Source organism: Trichechus manatus, unplaced genomic scaffold (genome assembly GCF_000243295.1).
Source record: "Trichechus manatus latirostris isolate Lorelei unplaced genomic scaffold, TriManLat1.0 scaffold00077, whole genome shotgun sequence".
Classification (NCBI taxonomy): domain Eukaryota; kingdom Metazoa; phylum Chordata; class Mammalia; order Sirenia; family Trichechidae; genus Trichechus; species Trichechus manatus.
This window is the reverse complement of record NW_004444013.1, coordinates 12758936-12786571: the sequence shown is the minus strand read 5'-3', so window position 1 is coordinate 12786571 and position 27636 is coordinate 12758936. Positions and strand designations below refer to the sequence as shown.

The 27636-nt window shown below is 54.3% G+C and overlaps 2 protein-coding genes and 1 pseudogene across 3 annotated transcripts in view; 2 read left to right on the top strand and 1 right to left on the bottom strand.

Annotated features, from left to right (window-relative positions):
• The first annotated feature begins 1366 nt into the window (after nt 1-1366).
• On the top strand, nt 1367-15640 carry SLC29A4 (solute carrier family 29 member 4). Of its 2 annotated transcripts, none has more exons than XM_012556790.1 (10): nt 1367-1541; nt 4031-4162; nt 4454-4567; nt 5544-5635; nt 6858-6927; nt 9230-9480; nt 11429-11570; nt 12283-12470; nt 13972-14212; nt 15498-15640. In XM_012556790.1, the coding sequence occupies exons 1-10, from the start codon at nt 1367-1369 to the stop codon at nt 15638-15640; spliced, it is 1548 nt and encodes a 515-aa protein (XP_012412244.1). The 2 variants fall into 2 exon arrangements, with proteins under 2 accessions (XP_012412244.1, XP_004380891.1); XM_004380834.1 differs by having other exon boundaries at nt 5507-5635; nt 6853-6927.
• A 5356-nt stretch (nt 15641-20996) lies between these two features.
• Nucleotides 20997-27636, bottom strand: part of TNRC18 (trinucleotide repeat containing 18) — a 119073-nt gene continuing 112433 nt past the window's right edge. The window contains 3 exon segments of the mRNA XM_004391392.1: nt 20997-21203; nt 22140-22214; nt 22864-23100. Coding sequence (XP_004391449.1) covers nt 20997-21203; nt 22140-22214; nt 22864-23100 — 519 coding nt within the window.
• LOC101358850 (pantothenate kinase 3 pseudogene) lies at nt 24854-26752 on the top strand (annotated as a pseudogene).

Below are 27636 nucleotides of genomic sequence, written 5' to 3'. Positions count from 1 at the left end.
ATACTGAGGCAAGACCAAAGAAAGAACTTCCTGGCCCTGCAGATGGTTGGCCCCAGAACTGAGGGCCACGGTGGCTCAGAGCATCACACAGACCTGGGTCCAGGCTCTACGCCTACCTCCCATGAGATCATGGGGGGTTATTTACCCTCCAGCCCTCACTTCCCTGGACTGTAAAATGAGTGAATAGCAGCCCCTCCCTCCCAGAGTCACTGGCGCATGGGGAACTTCCAGCCCAGGGTGCACACAGTCAGGGCTCAGTAATGCCACCTGGTGATTCTGATTGCTCACCAAGTCCTGGAATTCCATCCCCAATATTTCTCCAGTCCATCTGCTTCTCTCCAGGCCCATTGCCACAACATCCATGCAGACCACCGTCATTGCATCACTGGATTCTGCAGTGGCCTCCATGCTGGTCCCTTGGTCTCCATTCTCTTCCCTCCCACCCTTCTCCAGAGCATCTAGGATGGATTTATTGAGATGTAATTTGCATACCATGCAATTCACCCAATTAAAGCATACAGTCCAATGGTTTTTAGTATAGTCACTGAGTCATGCAGCCATCGGCACTGTCAATTTTAGAACATTTTCTTCACCCCGAAAAGAAACCCTGTACCCTTTAGCTATCACCCCCTAGCCCCAATCTTCCCCCAGCCTTAAGCAACCACTAGTCTACTTCTGTCTCTATAGATTTCCATATTCTGGCATTTCGTATGAATAGAATCATATAGTATGTGGCCTTTTGTGACTGACTTCTTTCACGTAGCATGATGTTTCTGGGGTCCATCCATGTCATAGCATGTAACAGAACTTCATTCCTTTTTATACCAGTTGCCAATGAGTCGATTCTGACTCATGGTGCCCCCGTGTGTATCAGAGTAGAGCTGTGCTCTGTAGGGTTTTCAGTGGCTGATTTTTTGGAAGTAGATCGCGAAGACTTTTTTCCTGTGCACCTCTGGGAGGACTCGAATCTCCAACCTTTCAGTTAGCAGCCAAGCGCATTAAGCATTTGCACCACCCAGGATGTCCATTCCTTTTCATAGCTGCATAATGATCCCCCTGGCTAGACCACAGTTTACCCTTCCATCTGTTGATGGACACTCGGGTTGTTTCCATCTGTTGGCTGTTGAGAATAATGTGGCTATGGACATTCATGTACAAGTTTAGGGTGAACTTCTTAACACGCAAATCACATGACATCATTCGCTGCTTACGTCTGTGTCCTCCATTATGCTGTTTAGAATTGGGGAGGTGAATAGGAAGGAGGGTGCCCTAGGGGATACAGGCTCAGGGACATGGCAGTGGGTGTGTCCATTCGCCCTTGTTCCCTCAACTTTTCTCCTCTCCTTTCTCCACAGCACAGGCAGCAATGGGCCAGGTTGGAAGCCAGCGCCTCAAGGAGCCCAGCCTGGCGGCTACTCCTGACAAAAACATGGTCATGAGCTTCAGCTTCGACAGTTACCAGCTGGAGGAGGAGGCGGCAGCAGGGACAGTTCAGGGCCAGGGCAGGAGAACTAGAGGAGTCCCAACCTTCGTGGACCCCAGTGAGTGAGGGTGCGGGCAAGGGGTGCGTCTGCCCCAAAGCAGGGATTGGCCTAATGACCCCTTGTTTTCATTTCCTAGGGCTGTGGTAACAAAACACCACAGAGTGGGTGGGTTTAAACAACAGAAATGTATGGCCCCCCAGCTCTGGAGGCTGGGAGTCTGAGATCAGGATGTCAGCAGTGTCGATTCCTTCTGAGGACTCTGAGGGAGAATCTGGTCTTGCCTCCCTGCTAGCTTCTGTGATGGCCAGCGGTCCTTGGCAGTCCTTGGCTTGTAGCTACATTTGCCTCTGTTGTCAGAAGGCTGTCCTTCCTTTCTCTCTGTCTCTGTCTCTTCTGTTTTATAAGGACACCAGTTATAAGATTAAAACAAAACCAAACCCATTGCGATCGAGTAGATTCTGATTCATGGAGACCCCTTGTGTTACAGAGTAGAACTGCTCCATAAGGTTTTCTTGGCTGTAATCTTTACAGAAACAGATCACCAGGCCTTCTTCCACAGTGCTGCTGGGGAGGTTCGAACTGCCAACCTTTAAGTTAGTAATCGAGCGCAAGCCTTTTGTACCACCCAGGGACCTCATGTAGGACTGGGACCCACCTGCTCCAGTGTGACCCCGGGTTAGCCTAACTGATAGCATCTTCAGAGTTTCTATTTCCAAACAAGGTCACATTCACAGGTACAAGGGTTAGGACTTCCACTATCTTTGGGGGGACACAATTCAATCTGTAACACCCTCAAGGAGCCCTTGGGAGGTGAGGAGCCTCAGGGAGTGATTGAGCACCTGAGGCAGTATCTGTCTGGGTGAATTCGATCTTCTGTAGCAACAAGCTCACCCTTGCAGTGTCTTACCCTAATGCTGCATGTCCAGTGCAGGCCACCAGGGGGCCCCACTCACAGATCCAGGCTGAAGAGGCTCCATCCAAATATGGGCTTCCACTGTCCTTAAAGCAAGTAAAAGGACAGCTGGTGAATCACGCACTGACCATAAAGCCTGTATCTGCAAGTAACACTTGTCACTTTGGTCACATTCATTGGTCAAAGCAAATCATGCCTAACATCAAAGGAGATGGGAAATTGCCTGAGAGGAGGCGTACTGGGTGTAAAGTTCAAAGACCTGGTTTTTGGCCCAGCTGTGTGGCCTTGGGCAAGGGCCTAAACTTCTCTGTGCCTCCATTTCCGCACATTGAGGAAATGGGCCAATTGACTGTGAGATCAGACCTGCAGAGCGGACAGCGTGCAGGCTTCAGAGTCAGAGGCTTGGGCTGGCTTGGGCTCAACCCCAGCTCCCATCCCCCTTGCCAGCTCGCAGACCATGAGCAAGTCACTGCTCTTCTCGGGGTCTCGGTTTCTTCATCTGGAAAAGGAGAATACTGGTGCTGACCTCAATATTGTGCAACAAAATCCATAAAGCCTGTGTAGGACTATCTCCCACACTCAGTAGGCACCCCATACATGGTAACAATTTTCCGGTGGCTTGTACTTGCTTTTACTAGTACCACTCCAGGCTCAGAAATGTGGGTCTCTTCTCTGGTTGTGTCCTGACTTTGCAGATGGGGAGTAGAGGTTCTGGCCAGCCCTGTGATGGGTTGGGATAACCACCCTGCTCCCTTGGGCATAGGTGGAGCCAGTTCAGGGCCAATCCTCAAGATGCTAGACTTCTTGCCTAGAGTGGTAACAGACAACATGGCAGCAGTGGCTGTGTCAGCCATGGCTGTAGAAGTGGATGCCCCACTCCTGTTCACAGAGACATCCACCATGGTGATGGTGTCCATGGCGGTGGTATCCACAGGTGGTGGTAGCCACAGTGGTGGTGTCCATGGTGACAGTGTCCATGGCAGTGGTATCCACGGGTGGTGGTGTCCACGGTGGTAGTATCCACAGTGGTGGTGTCTGTGGTAGTAGTGTCCCTGGTGGTGGTGTCCATGGTGCTAATGTCCATGGTGTTAGTGTCCATTGTGGTGGTGTCTGTGGCGGTGGTGTCCATGATCATGGTGGTAATGACTATGGTGATAATGACCATGATGATGGTGACCACCGGGATAGTAGCCATAATGATGTTATCCATGGTGCTATGTCTATGGTGGTGATTTCCATGGTGCTGGTGTCCATGGCAGTGGTGTCCATGGCAGTGTTGTCCATGGTGGTGGTATCCATGGTAATGGTGACCATGGTGGTAATGAGCATGGTTGTGGTGCCCATGGTGGTGGTGTCCCCGGTGGTGGTTTCCATGGTGGTAGTGTCCCTGGTGGTGGTTTCCATGGTGGTGGTGTCCATGGTGGTACTATCTATTGGTAGTGGCCATGGAAACAGCAACCCTGATGCAGTGATAGGGGTGATGATGGGTGGCATGGAAGGATAGAATGCTGTGTCTATGGTGATGGCGATAGCTGCAGTTGCTGTGGCCATGGTGGTGGACAGTAGCTCTGGTGGTGGTGGTGGTGGCTGTGAGTAGGCCTGCCTGCTTTTCACCTGGTGTCTCTGGGTTTAGTGGTGGAGGAGCCAGTGCCAGACGACCGCTACCACGCAATCTACTTTGCAATGCTGCTGGCTGGTGTGGGTTTCCTGCTGCCATACAACAGCTTCATCACCGATGTGGACTACCTGCATCACAAGTACCCAGGTGGGTCCCTCCATGGTTGACCCCACCACCAGCGCAGGCACTTCCTGTCACAGCACCTCAGCTCTGGCCCGTGGCCTTCAGGAAACCCTGGTGGACAGCACCCTGCTTGGGGAGCCCATTTATTCAAACTTTGGCTCAGCTGTGAATTGCTGAGTGGCCGTAGGGCAGCCACTCACCCCCTCTGGGCATTCAGTCCCCTTTTGGTAGAGTGAGGAGTTAGCTCCTGGCAGGGATAAGTACAGAGGTTAGGGCTCCCCCCTGAGCATCTGCTGTTGGCTGGCCCCTCCACAGGGACCTCTATTGTATTCGACATGAGCCTCACCTACATCTTGGTGGCCCTGGTGGCTGTGCTCCTGAACAACGTCCTGGTGGAGAGACTGAGCCTGCACACCAGGATCACCACAGGTACGCCTGGCCCTACCCTGCACGCCACACCTGCCCACTGGGGCTCCCAGCTCACACACCGGTCCAGCACCCACCTGCCCAGTTTCCCTGAGCTTCACTCTCCCTATCTGTAAAATGGGCACACCTCCTAAGAATGTTACGAGGTCCAGTTAAAAACAAAAAAAAAACATTCAGTTAAGGGTCAGCCTGTGGTGAGTGCACGGTAAACTGTAGCATGATACCTCATCTTCTTCCTGGTCTCTGTGAGCACCTTTTAGGGGCTTTTGTGCACCCCACATTCTATCCGTGGGCCTTTGCCCAAGCTGTTCCTTTGCTTGGTGTGCTCTTCCTTCCTCACTCCTCGTCATAATAACAACCAGCTTCAAGGACCAGCTCAAATGGTACCTCCTGCAGGAAGCCTTCCAGGCTGCCCCACTTAGATCTCTGGCCCACCCAGTACCCACCTACCCAGTTCTCTGCACACCAGGATTGCTGCAAGTACCCCTGGCACCCCCCGCCATGTCATACCTGCCGACTGGGGCTTAGCTTACATGTGCCCAGCCAGCGCCCACCTACCCAATTCCTCTGAGTCCCACTCTCCCTAGCTATAAAACGGGCACACCTCCTAAGAATGTTATGGGTTCAGTGTTAAAAAAAAAAAAATACCTGGGACAGGGTCACACCACGCAGGCCCACAGGGACATTTAGGCAGGTGCCTGGGTTTCTCCCATATAAACTGGGCCTCAAGGACTGTATCCATGTCACCGTTTTTTTGGGCAGTGGCTTCTAAACTTTGGATATTTTTTTTTCAAACTTTTTATTTTGAAAAAATTTCAAACCTATGCCCTAGTAATAAGGGGCAAAGGCAGAGAGGGCTGGCTGTACAGTAGGGGCAGGAATAAGGGGATCCCCACCTAGCCCAGTCCACCTGCTGCCCCCTCACTGACCTCTCCCCCGCAGGCTACCTCTTAGCCTTGGGCCCCCTCCTCTTTATCAGCGTCTGTGATGTGTGGCTGCAGCTCTTCTCCCATGATCAGGCTTACGCCATCAACCTGGCCGCTGTGGGCACCGTGGCCTTCGGCTGCACAGGTAGGGAGGGGCTGGTGATGGGGCGGGCAGGACGGGGCCCCATCCTACCCCACCCCCATCCTCGCTGCTAGGTCCCCATGGTGGCATACACACGAGCTGAGCTGGGCATGGTGCTGGGTGGGTCTCTCCACAGGCATGCCAGTGTGCACACCCTTCACACGTGCACGCACACTGCATACCACACTTGCCCACGAGTGCTGAGCACAGGCAGTGTCAGGTATGCAGGCTGTGTGTGCAAACTTGCACACTGTGCACACCCCCGGAGACATTTAGGCAGGTGCCTGGCTTTGTTCTGTATAAACTGGGCTTCAAGGACTGTACTTACGTCACTGTTCCCCTCGGGCAGTGGCTTCCAAACTTTTTTTTTTTTAACTTTGTATTTTGAAAAAATTTCAAACCTATAGACAATTGCAAGAATAATACAATAAATGTACTCTTCACCTAGATTCACCAGTTGCTAACATTTTGCTGCTCTCACTCCCTTCTTCCATCCATCCATCCATCCATCCATCCATCCATCCATCCATCCATCTACCTACCTACCTACCTGTCATCTATCTTCTCTAAACCATCTGAGTCCGTTGTCATCACATGTCATCCCTAAATACTTCAGTATGCATTTTCTAAGATCCAAGACATTTCTTCTAGAACCACGTGCCAGTGACCAAGATCAGGAAGTTTAACACTAATACCATACTGTTATCTAATCTACCATTCGTATTCAAATTTCACAAATTGTCCCAATAATGTCCTTAATAGCAATTATTTTTTCTGATCCAGAATCCAATCTGGAAACATACATTTGTTTAGTTGTCATATCTTTATATCTTTTAATGTTCTTTCATCCAGAAAGTTCCTCAGTTTTCCTTTGGCATTTTGCAAGGGTCCAGGCCAGTTGTTTTGCAGACTTTCAAACTTTCTTGACCCTGACCACTAGGGAGAAATACATGTTATGTTATAACCCAGTACATGTGTGTTTATAAGTGAAAGCAAGGTTTTGTGAAATAATGCCCCAGATATTTTCTATTTAGTCTGTTCTCTTCTGTTTTATTCTTTTCTATTCAGCATGGTTGTATCAAATCCTTCTGCCTCTAGAGGCGTTAAAATCTATTTTCCCAGCACTGTTGCCAACACGATACTCTCAAGCGTGCATTTGTTCCAAGCCAACAAGTGATAAATGGTGTCTCACAGTTATACCTCTCTCTGTCTCTCTTAAGTGCAGCAATCCAGCTTCTACGGGTACACAGGGATGCTGCCCAAGAGGTACACGCAGGGGGTGATGACCGGGGAGAGTGAGTATCTGCAGATGCCCAGGAGAGGGGCCGCCGGGTTGCCGTGGGCTCTGAAAGGGCTACTCCTGGACCGAAAACTGGGTCCACAAACTCTGGGGATGCCGGGCTGAGGACGGCGGCCACCATCTTCCCTCCCCTGGCTGGGGGAGAGGTGGGGTGGACTCCCCGGTGGGAGGGCCATGTCTGGACACGCATGTGTGTGCTGTTTCCGGGGCTGTGATGTGTATTCTCTCTGAATGTGGGCTCCTGGGTGACGTGAGAAGCATGTGCCAGGTGGGTGTGTCTGGAGTGTCCTTGTGTGCCCTTCACCTGGATTCACCAATTGCTAACATTTTGCCACTTTCTCTCTCCCTTCCTCTCTTTATCCATCCATCCATCCATTATCTATCAATCGTTTATCACCTATCTATCATTTTATTCTATCATCTATTTATCTGTCTGTCTATCATCTATCTACCTATCATCTATTTATCTGTGTATATATCTATCATCACCACGGAGAAATACATTGTATGTTATGACCCAGTACACACATTTATAGTGGTGTGCATGTGTGTGTTTATAAGTGAAACCAAGATTTTGTGAAATAATATCCTCAATCTGTCTATTGTTCGTTTTGTGTCTGTGCGTGTGCATGTTGGGGTGCTACCCATCCCCACAATATCCAAACTCTTCTAGGAGCCCTGGATCCACAAGCCATCCCCCTCCTGCAGCACCACTATAGCTTCTCAAACTCACTCCTCCCGAGTCAACCCTGTGATCTCCCTTCCTGCCCCTCCTAGCGAATGCTCCCCACCCCCTGCTCAAGCCTGAAACTCGCCAGACACCCAGTCCTCCTCCAAGTTGTTTGGATTTGCCTCCAGACTAATTTCTAGTCTGTCTCTGTATGAGTGCGCTATGGCTGCTGTAACAAAATACCACAAACTGAAGGCTTAAAACAACAGAAATGTATTCTCTCAGTGTTTGGGAGGCTGGACGTCTGAACCCAAGGTGTCAGCAGGGCTGAGTCCTTCTTGGGGACTCAGAGAGAGAATCTGTTCCATGCCTTTCTCTTAGCTACTGGTGGTTGCCAACAATCCTTGGCATTCCTTGGCTTGTGGCAGCATCATTCCAGACTCTCCCTCCATCCCCATATGGCCTTCTCCTCTCTGTGTCTGTGTCCAAATTTCCCTCTTGTAAGGACACCAGGGATTGGATTTAGGGCCCACTCTAATCCACTCAACCCCTGGGTGGCACAGTTAAATGCTCAGCTGCTAAACGAAAGGTTGGTGGCTTGAATCCACCCAGAAGTGCTTTGCAAGAAAGGCCTGGAGATCTACTTGCAAAAGAATCAACCATTGAAAATCCTATGGTGCACAGTTCTGCTCTGACACATGTGGGGTTGCCATAAGTAGGAATCCCAGCTAGTCTGGTCTCTGGTCTCTAATGAAGCCTGACCTCATCTTAACAAGAGTACATCTGCAAAGACCCAATTTCCAGATAAGGTCACATTCACAGGTTCCAGATGGACATGAATTTTTGGAGGACGCTATTCAACCAGCCCCTGATCTAGGTGGCCGACTGTCCCCTGGAGAACCTCTCACTGCCCTTCACCTCCCCGGTCCTGTCACTACCCCTCTCTACACAGTGGCAGCACTGCACTTAGCGCTGGCCTGTGCTTCCTCCAAATGTTCTCAGCAGTGCTGCCCAGCAGGAAGCTCTGAGCCCAGGCCAGGACCCACATGGGTGCTGTCCTCCAAATCGCCCCATTCGGGACACTGTCTCAACCTCTACCATGCAATAAGGTTGACCAGATGCCTTGGGGAGCTTCAGGACTCATGCCTATGGAGGGCCCTTGTTTTAGGAAGGGGCTGGGCACATGGATGGCTTCTGCTGCCTGGTCTATTTCATTCATGGCTATGAGTGAGATTGGGCTGCCAGAGTGGTTGCTGACTTGCTGATTTGGGGTGATTCAGATTGTTTATATAGTATAGTCAACCAGAAAAACAAACCAGTTATTGTTGAGTCTATTCCAATTCACGGCAACCCCATGTGTGTCAGAATAGAACTGTCCAGCTGGGGTGAGCAGGGTAGGCTAAGCTGGGGAGGCCTGGGCTGGGCAAGACAAAGTCTGGACTGGGCTAGGCTGGACAAGGCTGAGCAGGGTTAAGCTGGACTGGCATGGCTGGGCTGGGCACAGCTGGGCTGGCATGGCTGGGCTGGACAAGGCAGGGCTGGGCTACTTTGGACTGGGCTGGACTAGGCAGGCTGGGCCAGGCACCTGGGCTTGGCAGCAGCCCAGCCGCTACCCACCCACTCGCAGGCACAGCAGGGGTGATGATCTCCCTGAGTCGCATCCTCACCAAGCTGCTGCTGCCGGACGAGCGGGCCAGCACGCTCATCTTCTTCCTGGTCTCCGTGGGCCTGGAGCTGCTCTGCTTCCTGCTGCATCTGCTGGTGCGGCGCAGCCGCTTCGTGCTCTACCACACCACCCGGCCTCGCGACAGCCGCACGCACCGCCAGGGCTCTGGCTACTGTGTGCACCATGACGTGGCCACTGGGGACGTCCATTTTGTAAGTCCATGCCGTCTGCCTCAGTTTCCTCATCTGTCCCTGCCAGGAGATGGAGGGAGGACAGAGAGCGTTACTCAAGAGTTAGAGAGCAGCCCTCAGCATGGGTGTCACCTCCGGGGCTCAGTGTCCCAATCCACATTGTCGCAGAGAGTTCCCTGGCTGTGACTCCTCCCCCATTGGTAGTCTGGGCTCCATCTGTGATCCAAGGCTCCATCCTGCTCCCACTGTCCATGGTCTGAGGCCCCCTCCTCTGTGGTAATCCCACGTCTGTGGTCCGAGGCCCGCTCCCCTGAGGTAATCCCACGTCTGTGGTCCGAGGCCCCCTCGCCTGTGGTAATCCCATGTCTGTGGTCCAAGGCCCCCTCCTCTGTGACAGTCCCACATTTGTGGGCCAAGGCTCCCTCCCCTGTGGTAATACCATGTTCTGTAGTCGGAGACCCCATCCTCTGTGGTAATCCCATGTCTCTGATCTGAAGCCCCTCCAGCTAGCATATTCCACCATCCTAGCTGCGTGGACCCCACCTGCTGTAACAGCCCACCTTCTGCCCTCATCGAAGTTCTGTCCTGCTGCCTCAGCCAGATGGTCAACTCTCTCAGTAGCTCACACTCTTCCCCACCCTCACGCTCTGTGTTTTCTAGAGATGGACATATCAAGAGGGAAATCAAGGCCCACTTATACCCCGGGCTCCGCCAGGGTCAGGAGAGAGGAACCAAAGGGGTGTAGAACGGCCCCCAAAGCCCTCACAGGAGGGTACGCTGGAGCCAGCCGGGAAAGGGAGTGGGCTGGCAGGTGGGAGCAGAAGGGAGCCAGAGAGAGAGTGAGAGACTGACTCAGTCCTGTGGCCCCTTAATCTGCTGAGGTCGGGGCCCACCTGGGGCTGGGCTCCCCCCTTCCTCAGTCACACCCCTCCTGGGGTCACAGCACAGACAGCCAGGACCGTGGCCCCCATGCCACACCCTCCATGGGCACTGGCAGGCCCCACAAGCCCTCACAGAGCCGTCCTAGGGAGCTGGACGCCCTCTGGTGGTACAGGCCGCAAAGGCACCTAGAGGGCAGCTGGTGTGGAGGCCCCAGGACACCTGCAGGGTGAAATCCAAGAGTGCCGGGCAGGGAAGGGCAAGCCAGAGATACTTGCTCCTCAGTGTCCTCGTCAGCAGAGCAGAGCCAGGATGTTCACGTGGGCATTGGCCAGCCAGTCACTGGGCCCTGAGCTGGGGACACTGCAGTGAGCCAGAGAGGCCATCTGTCTCTCAGGGGTCCACAGATAAGGGGACAGACCACAGGACATGTTGCAAGGCCCACAATGGAAAAGGATGGGGCTGAGAGGGAGAAATGGGGCCCCTGAATGGTCAGAGAGGTTCCCAGAGAGAAGCTTCCAGGAACCATGTGAAGATCAGCAGGAAGGGCATTAGGGGCAGAGGGAACAACATGTACAAAGGCTCAGGAGTTTGGTGTATAGAGGGACAGTGAGGAGGCCAGTGTGGCTCTGGTGAGGGGCGAGGGAGGGCCCTGTGGGGCGTCTGGGCCAGGTAAGGAAGTGGGACACTGCCCTCTGTTGGTCAGAAGCTGGTGGCGGGTTTAATGGGAGTGACAAGATGGAATTTGCCACCCCAGAAGTCTGAGCTACTTTGGTGAAGTGAGGTACACAGAAGGTGCTACCTGAATGTCCTCCTGAGTGTGGCTCCTCCTCCCACTGGGCTCAGGTGTCCTCGAGCCCAGCCCAGTGCTGAGCCCCTCCCATCTGCCACCCCCACCCATGGAGGCCCTCTAAGACAGTCCACATTCTTCAGTCTAAAGCGTCCCTCCTATTGCAACAGCCCACCTCTGTGGTCTGTGGTCTGTGGTCTGTGGTCTGAGGCCCCACTAGCTGGGGACAGGCTGTGGGGTTCCTGAGGGCAGCAGCTGTCACTCCCCCAAACCTGACCCACCCCTCCATCCTCCCTCCAGGAGCACCAAGCCCCAGCTCTGGCCAACAGCTGGTCCCCAAAAGACAGCCCAGCGCATGAGGTGACAAGTGGTGGGGGAAGGGCTTACGTGCGCTTTGATGTGCCTCAGCCCAGAGTCAAGCGGAGCTGGCCCACATTCAGAGGTGAGGGGACCCCATCCTCACAGGGAGCAGCCTGGAGGCTTCCTCCCCTGTGGTAACCCCACATCTGTGGTCCGAGGTTCCCCCACCTGTGGTAATCCTATGTCTGTGGTCTGGGGCCCCCTCCCCTGTGGTAACCCCACATCTGTGGTCTGAGGTCCCCTCCCCTGTGGTAACCCCACATCTGTGGTCCAAGACTCCCCCACCTGTGGTAATCCCTGTCTGTGGTCTGAGACTTTCTCCTCTGTGGTGACCCCACATCTGTTATTCGAGGCTCCTCTTCCTTGTGGTAGCCCCACATCTGTGGTCTGAGGCCCTCTCGCCTGTGGTAACCCCACATCTGTGGTCCAAGGCTCCCCAACCTGTGGTAATCCATGTCTGTGGTCTGAGACTCTCTCCTCTGTGGTGACCCCACATCTGTTATCCGAGGCTCCTATCCCCTGTGGTGGCCCCACATCTGTGGTCTGAGGCCCTCTCCCCTGTGGTAACCCCACATCTGTGGTCTGAGAAGCCCCTCCCCTGTGGTAATCCCACATCTGTGGTCTGAGGCCCCCTCCAGCTACCATATCCCATGATCTTTGGGATAGACCCCTGTGGGCCTCAGTCAGCCAGTCCACAGAAGCGGGTGGTGGGTGCTCAGGCTAGAGGCGGAGGAGAGTATGGGGGCCCTGCCCCCTACAAGTGCTGCCCTCTGACCCTCTTCCTCCCCCTGTAGCCCTGCTTCTGCACCGCTACGTGGTGGCGCGCGTCATCTGGGCAGACATGCTCTCCATCGCCGTCACCTACTTCATCACGCTGTGCCTGTTCCCCGGCCTCGAGTCTGAGATCCGCCACTGTGTCCTGGGCGAGTGGCTGCCCATCCTCATCATGGCTGTCTTCAACCTCTCAGACTTTGTGGGCAAGGTGGGCCACCTGCTCCAGCTCTCTGCCCTGGGGTGGCTGTGGGAGCCTTGAGGAGGCACTAGCCCATCTGGGAAGGGGCCCATCTTAGCTTGGGGTCCCTGGGTGCAGCCCCTGAGCCGAGGGTATGTGTGTACAGGCTCCCTGGGCGCGTGGGGTGGGGTGGGGGTGGGGAGCAGATGATTGTCCTATCTCAGACAAAGTCCAAAGAACATAGCCTCAGCCTGGTACCTGGAACGTAGTTGCGTCTCAAAGGGCAGAGAAACTCAAATCTGGGCTTCAAGAGGGAGCAAGACCCTCATCTTCCCACCCTACAGTCTCTGGGAGCCCACTGAGGGGGCAGCAGTCACCAGCAACAGTTAATAAGAATCTGGGCAGAGCATTGTCTGCCTCAGTTGAGGGTGGGGGAGGGAGTAGGACAGGGCCGGGGTGAGATCAAAACTGCCATTTCTGGTGCTCTGGACATGCCTAAAACGAGTCTCCTCTTACTGTCTTACTGAGTGAAGAAAGGCTCAGAGAAAAAAAGCCATTTGCCTGAGGTCACACAGCTGAGATGTCTGAAGAACTCAAGTCTGTGCTTCCGGAGGGAGCAAGGCTTCAAAAAACCTGTTACCATCGAGTTGATTCTCATAGCCACTCTATAGGACAGAGTAGTACTGCCTGATAGGGTTCCAAGGCTATAATCTTTACAGGAGCAGATCACCAGGCCTTTTCTCCCTTGGAGTGGCTGATGGATTCGAACTGCCAACCTCTCGGTTAACAGCTGAGTGCTTAACCATTGTGCTACCAGGGCTCCCTGAACAAAGGCTTTGTGGGTCCAAATCCTAATCCTACTACTTCCTAGCTGCGAGAGGTGATGAAAGTTCTCCTGGGCCCTGGTGCCCTCATTTCTTAAATTGGGTAGTACCCCCACTTCGCAGGGGAACTGTGAGCATTGAATAAGGAAACACACGTGAAGTTTTTAGAACAGTGCCCAGCACAGAGCAAGCATGTTGCTATCATTGGTAGGGTTTGAGGCATTGGTGGTTCAGTGATAGAATTCTCCCCTTCCATGCTGGAGACCTGGGTTTGATTCCCAGCCAGGGCACCTCATGTACAGCCACCACTTGTCTGTCAATGGAGGCTTGTATGTTGCTGCACTGATGAATAGGTTTCAGTGGAGCTTCCAGACTAAGATTAGTTAGAAAGGCCTGGTGATCAACTTCCAAACATCAGCCAGTGATCCAATCTGCAGCCGATCATGGGGATGGTGTAAGACCGGGCAGCATTTTGTTCTGTTGTACGCAGGATTGCCGTGAGTCAGGGCCGACTAAATGGCAGTTCACAACAGTAGTATTGAGCGGATTGTAGTGGGCAGAGCTGGAGAAGGGTGGGCTGGGCAAGGACATAGCTTAAGCTGGACCGAGCTGGGAGGGTTTAGGGGTGGGCTAGGGGGTGGGCTGCAGGCTCAGGGAGAGGCGGGGAAATGAGTGGGGTTGGCACCCACATGCCCGGCTCCCCGCAGATCCTGGCGGCCCTGCCCGTGGACTGGCGGGGTACCCATCTGCTGGCCTGCTCCTGCCTGCGCGTCATCTTCATCCCCCTCTTCATCCTGTGCGTCTACCCCAGCGGCATGCCTGCCCTCCGCCACCCAGCCTGGCCCTGCGTCTTCTCCCTGCTCATGGGCATCAGCAATGGCTACTTCGGCAGTGTGCCCATGATCCTGGCGGCCGGCAAAGTGAGCCCCAAGCAGCGGGAACTGGCAGGTAAGGCCCTGCTCTGTCTCAGGGTGCCTTCCCAGCAGTTGACACCCACAGGACTGGTAGCACCCCACTGCCAGAAGGGGAAACCAAGGCCCATCAGAGCCAAGGCCACCAAGCGAGAAGGTGCATTTGGGTTCCAGGGGTCAGGTCAAATGCAGGGAGTTCATAGGGGTGGGGACATTCTTCAATCTCTTATTCATTCATTCCACAACTACTTGCTGAGCCGCTGCTGTGCCCCAGGTACCTTTCTAGGTGCCAGGGACACAATGGAGACAAAACAACAAACCCCGTGCTTGTGGGGCTGACATTCCAGAGGTGGAGACAGACAATAAACAGACAAATAACAGAAAGGTAATGTGTTGGAGGGTGGTAAGTACTACAGAGAGAACTAAAGCAGGGAAGTGGGGTGCAGGTTGCAGTTTGAGCAAAGACCTGGAGGAAGGGGTCAGCCACATGGAGATGTACGAGAAGAGCTGTTCTAGGTGGCGGGAACAGCACATGCAAAGGCCCTGAGGCAGGAGGCTGGTGTGTCCTGGGTAGGGGGAGGGAGCCACCAGGAGAGTGCAGAAAAGGAGGGGCAGGATCAGGCTGTGTTTATAAGGGGTCCTTCTGGCTGCTGTGCAGACAGACACAGAAGGTCATGGGCAGAGGCAGGCAGGCAGGTGAGGTAGCTACTGAAACTGTCCGAGCCAGTGAGGACAGAGGCTTGGACCAGGTGGGGCTGTGGAGCTGAGAGAAGGGGCTGGATTAAGGGGCTGGATTCTCCATTATTTTGACAAGGCTTCTGGATCTGTTTTGACATTGGGATTGAGATATGGGTTGAGGGTAGGGGGAATCAGGGAGAACGCCAAGGTTTGGGGCCTGTTGTCAGGGCAGAAAGGATGTCATTGTCCCCAACTGCGATGGGGAGAGGGGCGTTGACAGAGGGTCGTGGGGAGTTGGGTTTGAGATGGACATAGCATGCTTGAGATGCCCACTAGACAGGCCACACTGCCCACGACGAGGAGGCAGCTGGAGGTTGGAGCCTGGAGATGAAATGGGGGCAGCCAGAGAAGCGGGCACAGCCTCAGCCCCAGAGGGGGTTCCCAGGAGGAGCTCAGAGCCATGAGGTGAGGTGTGAGTCTGACCGCGGCCAGTATTTGCACCAGGGGTCCTGTCTCCCGGAATCACCGCCTGCTGGGAGTCACCACCTGCATCACTCATGAGAAGCCTGGCTGAGGCCCCGGCTGCTGCGGTAGAGGACGGCACTGCCCCATCCCCCACAGCTCAGGCCTCGTCTTGTCCACAGGGAACACCATGACCGTGTCCTACATGACGGGGCTGACGCTGGGCTCCGCCGTGGCCTACTGCACCTACAGCCTCACACGGGATGCCCCCAGCAGCTGCTTCCACACTGACACCACCAATGGCTCCCTTCCCGCCGGCCTCTGACCAGGCCTGGGCCGGCCCCTGCCAAGGGAGGACCACTTGGCTCAGGCCTGGGCCCCCTGACCCCCAGGCCTGAGGGCCCCTCCCCACCCCTGCCTGCAGTGCCTGCGGGGCCCCCGGCCTCCTCCTGTGCCAATCACGCCACCCTCACTGGGTCCAGTACCCCCATCACTCCAGCCCCAGAGTTCTGGCAAATTCTGTGGGGACCGGGGTTCTGCCCAGCACTGTGGTCTGTGTTCTCCATCTCCAGCTGGCCCCTCACCCTCTGTCTACGTCCCATGACCCCCACTGTATCCAGGCCAGTGCTCCATGGGGTCAGACTCAGACGTCCCCATTCAGGAGAGACCACCAGCCAGAAGCCCGGGCGCCCTACAGTGTCCCCCGCCTGGTGACCCACCCCAGGTGCTGCTCTGAGGGCCCCACAGCCCTGGGCACACTGGCCACGGCTCTCCCTTCGCTGGGAACCCCCCCATGAGCCATCAGCAGAGAGGGCAGTCCCCAGCCTTGTCACCCCAAGGGCCCTTCCTCCTCCAGCCCCTGCTCTGAAATCCTGGTTCTCCTAAAATTTCGTGATAAAGGGATTGCAGCCCTGGGTCTGAACAGACTCAGACCGCCATCTTCAACAGCTTCTCCGGGACCACAGCAGCTGTGTGTCCCGGGCACACCCAGCCCAGCTGCCACATGCCCAGAGCCCCCCAGCACCCACTGGCACCCACCCGATGCCACGAGCCAGGGGGCTGGGCCCGACTGAGGGACCCTCATGGCCTTCCCTGGCTACCCTCCACCTGCCAATGATACAGGATGGGGGAGAAGCTTGGGGAACCAAAGGAAGGGCCCCCACACCCTGCCAGGAGGGACATGACAAGTAGGGGGCTGGACTCACTCCAGCCTGGACCCTGGGGCAGGGGGACTCAAGGGGGCACCTGCCAAGATGTGCTTTCCCAAGGGGTGTAGGGGGGTAGGCCTGCCTTTCCACACCCACCACACTGCTGTGACCACCCTGCCCCCGCTGTGTCACATCCATTTGTCCGTGCACTAACTGTACCGCACTGGCCATTAAAGATGACGGCCTTGGGGCCGCCCCACCACTGCCTTCGTGGAGCCTTCATGCAGATGACCATCCAGGCAATCCTGACCCAGCCCTGGGGAAGTGGGAAGGACAGGCCCACCCCGCGTACCCGGGGCTTCATTCCTCCCACCTGTGAAGTGGCTCTGACTGCACCCAGGCCAGAAGTTTCGAGGAGGCCGGTTGGGGTGGGTCAGGTAGCAGGAGGGTCTCCACATACCTGGTTGGCCCAGGACAGGTTTGTGTGGAGGGGACGCACCGCAAGGGTATGGGGGGCGGGGGGCAGAAGCACTTTGGTCTTCACCACAATCCAGGAAGAATGGCTACGGGGAGCTCATTTGGAGGAGAAAAGTTCAGAGCTTGCTCTCTGGGACTATTTCCTCAATGAGAGGGGTTGGTCCACTTCAGATTCTCCTTGATGGGAGTCTCTTGGAGGAGGACTTGGGGGAAGTGTGTCCCCAGCGCAGGGCAGGGATGGGGGCTGGATGGCCGAAGGGGAACCCTAGCCTCGGGTAGGCATCTTTGGGCGGGACCCCAGCGGGCGTCCCAAGGGCCACCGTGTGGGCGGAGGCGCAAGGGCGATGCCCGAGGCGGCCGCGTGGTGGCGCCCCTCTCCCGTGATCCGCGTGTGGGCGAGGCCGCCGCCTCCACGTACTCGCGCCTGGGACTTGGGGGCTGGTCCTGGAGCCCAGGCTGACCCCCCTCCCTGGCCAGACGCGGGCTGGTGAATTCGTATGTGAACTCTTAATCGTCCGTCGTGACAGTCTCTCCTCGCAAAGAAACCAAGGCCCTGGGGACACAAGTATTATACAGCAAAGGCCATCCACACTGACCAGTCCCCACCCTCCCAGGGCACCTGCGGGTTCCATAAGGGCCAAGGTCTCAGGGATGGAGGGGTGGGAGTGCAGGACCAGGGCCAGCCTCGTGCCCAAGCGAGTGCCTTCCCTTTTCCCTCCCCCAAGAGTGTTAGTGGGGAAAGCCCCCAGGCTTTCCCTGCCCTTAGGATGCTCAGCTCCTCCCTGACCTGGTGCCTGTGCTGGGCTCCCAGGAGCATAGGGCCCCAGAACACTGGTGGTATCTGCCCACCCTCTACACAGAGAACCCTTTCGTATAGAAGCTACCTTTGCTGCTTCTTGAGGCTCCACAAAGGAGGGAAAAATCTCCCCTCTGTCTCTGGCTGGTGCAGTCAATGTACTCAGTTGCTAAGCAAATGTTGGCAGTTTGAGTCCACCCAGAGGCACCTCAGAAGAAAGGCCTGGCAATCTACTTCCACAAACATCAGCCACTGAAAACCCTATGGAGTGCAGTTCTACTCTGACACACATGGGGGCGCCGTGAGTCGGAACAGATTCCACGGCAACTGGGTCCAAGTTTTGTGGTTGAACCAAGAAGAGAGCAGTTCACAGCAGCCCTCCCTCACAGTGATCTGACTGCAGCCGGGCCTCCCCACCCCCATCACAGCCTCAGAACCTGCCACCTCCAGGCATGGGCAGCAGCAGTGTGGGCACTGGCCAGGAGTGCCCAGCTCTGCATTTTAAAGGAACAAAAAGGAGGTGGAAGTCCTTCTTCCCAGCACTGTCCAATAGAACTTAGTGCAGTGATGCAATGTTCCAGAACTTCACCACTGCCCATTACAGTAACCACAAGCCACATGTGGCTGTTGAGCACTGAAAATGTGGCTAGTGATGGTTCCTGGGTGGTGCAAAGTTTGCACTTAGCTGGTAACCAAAAGGTTGTTGAGTCAAACCCACCCAGTAGCTCCATGGGAGAAAGACCTGTCATTCTGCTTCAGTAAAGATTACAGACTAGCAACTCAAAAGGTCTGATGGGAAGCCTAGGGGCCAGATGAGTTGAAGATAAAGGTGATGGAGTAATTTGGAAAAGGATAGTGAGAATAGCAGCACAACTGGAAGAATGTAATCAATATCACTGAACTGTACATGCAGAAATTTCTGAAATGGGGTACCTTTGGCTATGTATATTTCACAAAAAAAAAAAAGCCCTCCAAGGTCTAGAAGGGAGAGTGTTGACATGTCACGGGGTTGTTAACCAATGTCATAAAACAATATGTGTACTGACTGTTTAATGAAAAACTATTTGTTCTGTAAACCTTCACCTAAAGTACAATAAAAACAAATTAAAAAAAAAAAAAAGATTGCAGCCTATGGGGCAGTTCCGCTGTGTAACACATGGGATCTCCAAAGTCGCAAACCAACAAAACAAAATAAACAATGAAAACGTGGCTAGTGAGACCAAGGAACGCAACTTTTTTCTTCCTTTTGAACTGTTGCTAGCTGCCATCAAGTCAGCCTCTGACTCATGGTGACCCCAAGCACAAAAGGATCTGACCATTGTAATCCATTGGGTCTCCATTGGTTGATTTTTGGAAGCAGATCTCCAGGCCTTTGTTCTTTGTCTTAGTTTGGGAGTTCCGCTAAACCTGTCTAGCTTTAGAGCAACACACGCCTCCACTGGCAGATGGGTGGTGGTTGTGCATCAGGTACACTGGCCAGGAATCAAACCCATCTCCCACATGGAAGGCAAGAATTCTACCACTGAACCACCGCTGCCCCCTCATTTAAATTAATTCCAATTTAAACAGCCATATGTGGCTAGTGATCAGTCCTGGACAGGCCCCCTAGTGTCCTGAAACGTTGGCCTGCCTGGCAGGGGCATCCCAACACCAAGAGCCACTGTGTCTCCTCACCTCCATCCCGAACGTCCAGCACCAGCTTAACCAGCCCCTGAAATAAACCACTCAGACAACGGTGCTTTTCCAATGAAATCTTTTTTTGTTTTCTTTTTTTATGAAAAAGATCACACAGAATTCGCCAACAAACAAAATTCCAAAAGAAACTTAAAAAAAGAAAGAAAACAATAATCCCCCAAAAAACAAAACCAAAGTCTGGCTTTTCCTTCCCTCAAGATTGTCTGGGCAAGCTCTCCTATTCCCCTGGAAGGCGTGGGGGCTGAGTAAGTGCTTTCTAGGCCAGAGGGGAACTCACAGCTGTGCCGGCTCCCTCTCTCTCTCCCTTGCTCACATCTCCTCTCTGCTTTCCCTAGCTCCTTATCCATCTGGGGGGCAAGTACAGTACGGGGGCGGGGGAGCTGGGGGGCAGGAGGGCCGGGCGGGCAGGGGTGTGTGTAGGGACATGGGGTGAGGGTTGGGGTCCGTGACGCCAGCTATTTGGCACTCACAATCTAACAGGAAATAAAAAATAATATTCTGCACATCAGAATGTGTTTGCTTTTTATAATTTCATAGCTATTTTTTCACAGTTTTAAAAAGTTTATATTTATATATATTTATATATATTTATCTTTATATATATAATTAAAAAGTTGACTCCATTTAAAGGCGTATGATACAGGGGTGGGGCTAGAGTCTCTCTTGGTACAATAAAACTGTACAGGTTAAGAACTGCCTCCTCCCGGGGTGTCCGAGGTCTGGCTGTGGAGGGGCCAGGTGTGACTGGGCCGAGGCAAGGGTTTCAGCACCATTGGGGTTGTCTGTAGTGTGAGGGTCTGGGCCAGGGTGCGGCCAGCACCTGGCCTCCACCTGGTGCTTTGCCGATGCTCCAGGGCTCTGCCCTCACCTGGCTGCATTCCCCAAGTTCCAGGCCGTCCTGAGAGGGTGGAGGCCCAGGCTCCTGGCAGGGCACCCAGGAGCAGGCCTGGCACCATTGGTGAGGCTGGCTGGCGCTGAGCTGCCCCTTCCCGTGGCAGGAGGCCTTGGGCTGGGCTCCGTGCTGAGGTGGCTGGACCCTGGCAGCCCCAGGAGGGCCCGAGGCAGGGGAAAACACCCCAGAGCGTCAGTTTGATTCCTCGGAAACCCTTTCCTCCCCACCGAGTCCCCAGTCTGAGTCCTGGATGCTCAACTGGCGTGGGCCTGGGGGCGCCTGGGTCCCAAGCAGCAGCCTGGGGCCTGGAGGGCCAAGTGCTTAAGAGGCGCTGGAGAGGCCTGAGGGAGGGGCGGGCAGAGCTACACCCTGATCGTTGGGAGGAGCCCCTGTCTGGAGGGCACCAAGGGGTCTAGAAAGGGGTCTGGAGGCATGTGCACATGTGTGCACACACGTGCATGCATACGGGCACACACATGTACACATCGCACCATACCCCCGTGGGCGCACGCACACGTCCACGGGCAGACTGCATGCACTGAGCCGTGGGCACGTGCCCTGTCAGGGTGTGCACGGCCCACGCGCAGCCTCTGGCTGTGGCAGTGATGTAAGCAGTCCCCGGGTCCTCCGGGGCAAGGCAGCTGACGGAGCCCTTGGTGGAGGCGGCCGGCACTCAGCAAAGCACGGGCACGCCGTCGGTGGAGAAGATCATGCCCGTGGTGGGCTCATAGGTGCCCGCGAGGTAGTAGAGGCCCTCGCTGTCCTGGTACTTCTTGGTCTTGAGCATCTGCTCGTACTGCTCCAGGCCCACCACCAGGCACTTGTGCGACACCGTCTGCACGTCATTCTCGTCCACGTGAGAGGACTGGTACAGGGCGCGCTGCGGGTGGGTGGGCAGACCGTCAGGGGACATGGGGCCGGCAGGGTACGCAGGTCAGGCAGTGGTTAGGGGCACGGGGTGAGCAGGGGCCATGGGGCGGGTGGGTGGTGGTTGGGGGGTGCGGCACGTGAGGCAAGCAGCAGTCAGGGGGTGCAGGGCAGACAAGGTGCGGGGTGTGGGGCTCAGGGCAGGGGTTGCAGGGTGGGTGGTGGTCAGGGGCACGGGGGCGGGGGGCGTGGGACAGGCAACGGTCAGGGGGTCAGAGGCAGGCAGAGAGCACGGTGAGGGGGGCGGTCAGGGGGTGCAGGGTAGGTGGAGCAGGGAAGAGAGGACAGACCACCCTCCTGGAGTAGAAGGACCAGAGATAGCCTCAGAGGGAAGACCCAGAGATAGAGACACACAGAGGGGGACTGAGGACAAGGACAGACAGAAACCAAGAGAAATGCAGAGACAGGGAGAGACAGAGTCCAGGAGAGACAGAGATGGAGAGAGACAGAGACAGATGCAGAGATCTGAAGGGACAGAGACTGAGACACCAAGAGAAACCAACAGAAAGAGACCAAGACAAACACAGAGACCAGGAGAGACAGAGACGAGACCAAGGGAGAGATGGAGACAGATGCAGACACCTGCGGCGTAGAGAGGAGTCCTGGGGACAAGGAGAGGCAGAGACTGAGGACAGAGACAGAGCCCAACACAGACGCCGGCAGAGACCAAGACCAGGAAACAAAAGGTCTAGAGCCACAGGGACAGACACTCGGTTAAGGACGGGGCAGAGCAGAACACAACACAACTTGGACATGGCTGGCTCCTCGGCCCCGCCCTCTGTGTGGAGCCCAGAGACCCCCCCAGGCCAGCTGGACTTGGGCCCTCCCCGGGTCACGTTCAGGAGGGTCTGGAGGTGGTGCCCACTTCCCGCGGGGGTGGTTCTCCTACCTCCATGAAGTCCTTCCTCTGACTGGAGGCCTGCAGGGCAGCGGGGAGGCTCCGGCCCGACTTCTGGTCCCAGGGCTGCTCGTGGGACAGGAGGGTGGGTGTAAGCCGGGCCGGCCTCACCTGGTCCTCAGCCCAAGGGCAGGGCTGGCCCATGATGGGCAGATGGGGCAGGGCTCAGGGCCGGGACCTCCTTGTTCTGTCAGGGCCACTTCAAGGGGCCACTGTCCACCGTCCTATAATGCCCGGGACTGCCTGGCCCCCAGGGACCTCCAGGTGTTCTTTGTCCCTGGTCAGCCCTATGTCACCCAGACACTGTGGACCTGGGCAAGGGGATGTGGGCCAGGCCCGCAGGGATCACCTGGCCTTCGGGGCTCACCTGGACACTGGGACCTGGGCAGGGGGATGCAGGGCAGGCTGCAGGGCTCACCTGGCCGTGGGCTCACCTGGCCCATGGGGCCCACACGGTCCTTGTTGGCCCTAGGGCACTCAGACACTGGGGCCATGGGCAGGGGGACAGAGGACAGGCTGTGGGGCTCACCTGCCCACAGGGCTCACCTGGCCCTCGTTGGCCCTATGGTACCCGAACACTGGGACTCAGGTGGGGGACACATGCCAGACTGCAGGGTTCACCTGGCTATGGGACTCACCTGGCCCTGGTCAGCCCTAGGGCACCTGGACACTGGGGCCACGGGCAGGGGGACAAATGCTGGGCTGTGGGGCTCACCTGGCTCTCATGGAACTGCTTGCCCGGGCTGGTCTCCTCAGGGTGGTAGAACCACTTGACACGGACCACCATGTTGTTGCCCCAGGACTCCCACATGCTCTGGATGCGGCCAATGTAGGGCAGGTTGGGGCGGCCGGCCGATAGGAAGACAGCGCAGTCCCCAATGCGGATCATCTCCTTGCCACGCACGATGGCCTTGTAGAAGAGCTTGCGCGCTTTGCCCTTCATGCCACGCCGCTGTGGGAGAGGCAGTAAGCGGGGAAGGCCAGTCAACACGGGCAGCCCTCTGCCTACCCCATGGGGCACCTGCACCTAGCACTATGCCCCTCGACCTTTGCCCAGGTAGATCCTGCCTCCTGGAACCCTTTCACCTTGGCCTCGCTAAGTCACCTCTGTCAAGTCTGCAGGTTCCCTGCTACCATTATTTAATGTTTTGATCAAAGATTCTATAGAAGAATCCAGATCAAAAGGGGGAAAATGTAGAACAAAATTTAAATTTCTCATGAAATCCAGACCTTCTGGAGTCATAAGAGGCTGGATGAACCCCTGAAACTATTGCCCTGAGATCACCTTTACCCTTAAACCAAAAATATCCCCTGAAGTCTTAAAACCAAATGATAGTTTAGCTTAACTAGTAAAGAATGTCTGCCCTGAGCATTGTGCTCTTTTAAGAACTATGTATGTATATGGGATCAAACTGACAACAGCAACTCGAAAGTTTAGAGAAGAAACTTAGGGGATAGTGAGTTCATGTTAATGAGGGAGGAATAATTCACAAAAGGAGAGTGAGGATGGCTGCACAACTTGAAGAATGTCATCAATGTCACTGAATTGTACATGTAAAAACTGTTGAATTGGTGTATGTTCTGCTGTGTATATTCTCAACAGCAACAACAAGAAATAAAATTTTAAAAAATCTTGGGGTTCTCTGGGGGCAGGGAAGGAAGCCCCTGATTGCTCTAATGGAGAAGCCACTTCCACCTCTTTCATACACCTGGCCTCCAAGAGGAATTTCATTGAAACCTTCAATTAATGATCCTGCAGCTAAAACAGACTTTCAGCTCCCTGTTCTGGAGCAGCACAGCCAAATGAAGCCCTCCACAGATCTGCACACAAATGGAGCCCCCATGTGTGTCAGAGTAGAACTGCACCCCATAGGGTTTTCAGTGGCTGATTTGTAGGAAGTAGATTGCCAAGCCTTTCTTCTGAGGCACCTCCAGGTAGACGCGAACCTCCAATTTTTCTGTTAACAGCTGAGCACATTAACCATTTGCACCACCCAGGGACTCCACATCTGCTTATTAGGGGCTTACTGCAGCCAGGTCCCTGCTTTATCCTCACTTCACAGGCAGGTGGGAACTTGTTGCTGTGTCTCTGGACAAAGCCCAGCATCAGGCCCACCTGTGTCAAGCATAGTGGATGCTGCAGGTGGTCACGAAATAAAAACGCACTCGACATGCCACTGGGTCATAGAAGCTTTTGCCCCTCACAGTATAGTCTCCGTCGACAGTACGAATGGCATGGCTCTGGGGTGGGGTCACTCATATGATGTTTAAAAGTGGACCCTGGTCCCAGACACAGACTCTTGGACAAGGCATTTGGGTGAAGCTGATTTACTGGGAAGTGTTCCCGGCAGGTAGCGTTGTGGGGGAATGGGGCCAGGAAGAGCAGGAGGCTAAGGGAGGGGGATGACCAGCAGGAGGCTCTGGAGACAGTCCGAGCCACCTCCAGGGTAGCCTGAGCATCTGCGAGGGAGTTGGGTGGTTTATACCTCACCCTGCAGGCATGGGCTAAGGGATGTCCCTGGCGTTGGTGGGGGGGTGGGGTGGGGCGTGAATCCTCAGGCACTGCTCCTCCCCACACCTCAGGCAGCCTGAGACAGATGCAGTGCATGGAGCCCACCCAGAGCTGCCCGGACACTAGGCTCCAAGCATTGTGTTGGGAGTTTGCTTAATCACTCAACAAACATTTCCTGTACTTGCCTCTGTGCTGGAACCTGGGCCTGCAATGGGATAGATACGCAGCTCTCTCTGGTCCCTGAGGCTCAGGGGAGAGAGATCTGCTGTCAGAATAAAAAATCCACCCCTAGCACCCAGATGGCTCAGGGACCTGCCTGCCTCCACTGTCACTGTCCCTAGAGAAGAAATTTCTTTGAGCACCCAGCACTAAGCAAAGCTTAGCCCGCCCAAGGAACCAGCGGGTTTTCTTCCTTAAGAAACTATATCTACGGTGGCGGTGGCTCCAGGGAGCTGGGCCTTTTGTTTGGAGCAGCTGCGGGGTGGCCGCGGAACGGCGAGGCCACGGCCTTCCCCAGCTCGCTCGGTCCGGCTGCCCCTGGCGGGGGTGGGGGGCCGCCCCAGGCCGGCCCCGTGGGGGGCCGCCCCAGGCCGGCCCCGCCTGGCCTGAAGGGAGGAACTGGCCGGGCCTTAACGCGTGGCCCCGCTGCCTCTGGAGTCGCTGCCACTGCTTGCCGTAGGCCGTAGCCGAGGCCACTCCTCGCCCCTCAGGCCGATGCCATGAAGACCGAGGATGCCAAGAAACCCTCTTTCCCATGGTTTGGCATGGATATTGCGGGAACTCTAGTAAAGCGCTCATATTTTGAACCTATTGACATCACAGCAGAGGAAGAACAAGAAGTTGAGAGCTTAAAAAGTATCCGAAAGTATCTGACTTCTAATGTAGCATATGGATCCACTGGCATTCGAGATGTACACCTGGAACTAAAGGATTTAACACTTTTTGGCCAAAGAGGGAACTTGCACTTTATCAGATTTCCAACCCAGGACCTGCCTACTTTTATCCAGATGGGAAGAGAGAAAAACTTCTCAACCATACACACGGTGCTATGTGCTCCAGGAGGTGGTGCTTACAAGTTTGAAAAAGATTTTCGCACAATTGGAAACCTCCACCTGCACAAACTGGATGAACTCGACTGCCTTGTAAAGGGCTTGCTGTATATAGATTCTGTCAGTTTCAATGGACAAGCAGTGTGCTATTATTTTGCTAATGCCTCAGAACCTGAGAGATGCCTTTTAACCTGGATGAACCCTATCCACTACTGGTAGTGAACACTGGTTCAGGAGTCAGTATTTTAGCAGTCCATTCCAAAGACAGCTATAAACAAGTGACTGGAACAAGCCTTGGAGGAGGTACCTTTCTAGGTTTATGTAGCTTATTGACTGGCTGTGAAAGTTTTGAAGAGGCTCTTGAAATGGCGTCCAAAGGTGACAGCACCCAAGCAGACAAGCTGGTCCGTGATATTTATGGAGGAGATTATGAAAGATTTGGTCTGCCAGGTTGGGCTGTGGCATCTAGTTTTGGGAATATGATTTATAAGGACAAGCGAGAGTCTGTTAGTAAAGAAGATCTGGCAAGAGCTACTTTACTTACTATCACCAATAACATTAGTTCTGTGGCACGGATGTGTGCAGTTAATGAGAAAATAAACACAGTGGTCTTTGTTGGAAACTTTTTATGTGTCAGTACACTCTCTATGAAACTTTTGGCATATGCACTGGATTATTGGTCAAAAGGTCAACTGAAAGCACTGTTTCTAGAGCATGAGGGATACTTTGGAGCAGTTGGCACACTTCTTGGACTACCAAATTTCAGCTAAAGCATCAGATTTCTCTTCTGCTAATAAATGTCATCCAAAAGGAGCTGAAAACCAGAGGCATTTATTTTTCACTGAGAACCAAAGGATAAAGAGTAGCACTATTGTTGATTTTTAAATGTCAAAGCGATAAGCTACCGAATGTTGCCATAGTATAATAAAAGAGAGTTCGAAAACGTGAAAAAAAAAGAAACTATATCTAAAAACTCCTCTTTCCCTTTTCACTTTGGCTGCCAGGAAGCTTGAAATTTTTTTTTTTTTTTTTTGTCTAAATTGGGGAAATCTATACACAAATTTCCTACTCATTCAACACTCTTCTTTCTACTTTTAATTCATTGGGTCCCTAGTAGTGATTGGACTTTATAATGTGCATCTCACTAGAATAGCTCAAATTCTTTTTGGTTCAAAGCACTGTATAAATTCAAGATGGGAGAGGGATGGCCAAGATTCCTAAACCCATTCATCTTTGAAAGTAGTTATATTCATCCCAGGCAGCTTCCTCTCCCTTTCTCACACATCCTCATCCCCACCCGGAGGAGTAACCACGACTTGGTCTGGCCAAACAGAACATCCCATCCTCCTGGCCATTGTGATTGGTTTGGGGATGGGCTCACCCCCAACCCATACCCCCAGGAGTGGCCACATGACTTGGTCTGGCAAATTAGAAGAGCCCATCCTCCTGGCGAACGGAGCCCTGGTCTCGTAGTGGTTAAGAGCTTGGCTGCTAACCAAAAGGTCAGCAGTTCAAATCCACCAGGTGCTCCTTAGAAGCCCTATGGGGCAGTTCTACGCTGTCCTAAAGGGTCGCTATGCCTCGGATCTGACTCCATCGCACCTAACAACAACATCCTCCTGGCTATTGTGATTGGTTTGGAGATGGGCTCACCAACCAGTCCCCACCCCCAGGAGTGGGCACATGACTTGGTCTGACCAATGAGAACATCCTATCCTCCTGGCCATTGTGATTGGTTTAGCAATGGGCTCACAACCCAAGCCAGAGACTTTCAAACAACTTTAGCTTGAACCACTGGGAAAGACAAACGTTCTTCCTGGTGTCACTTCCAGCTGCTAGACTGAGCTGAAAACAACTAGAGCTTATTGTAAGAGGGGAGGTGAGACTGGCACAGAGGAAGGAGAGAAGAGTGACATTTGGAGTAAGG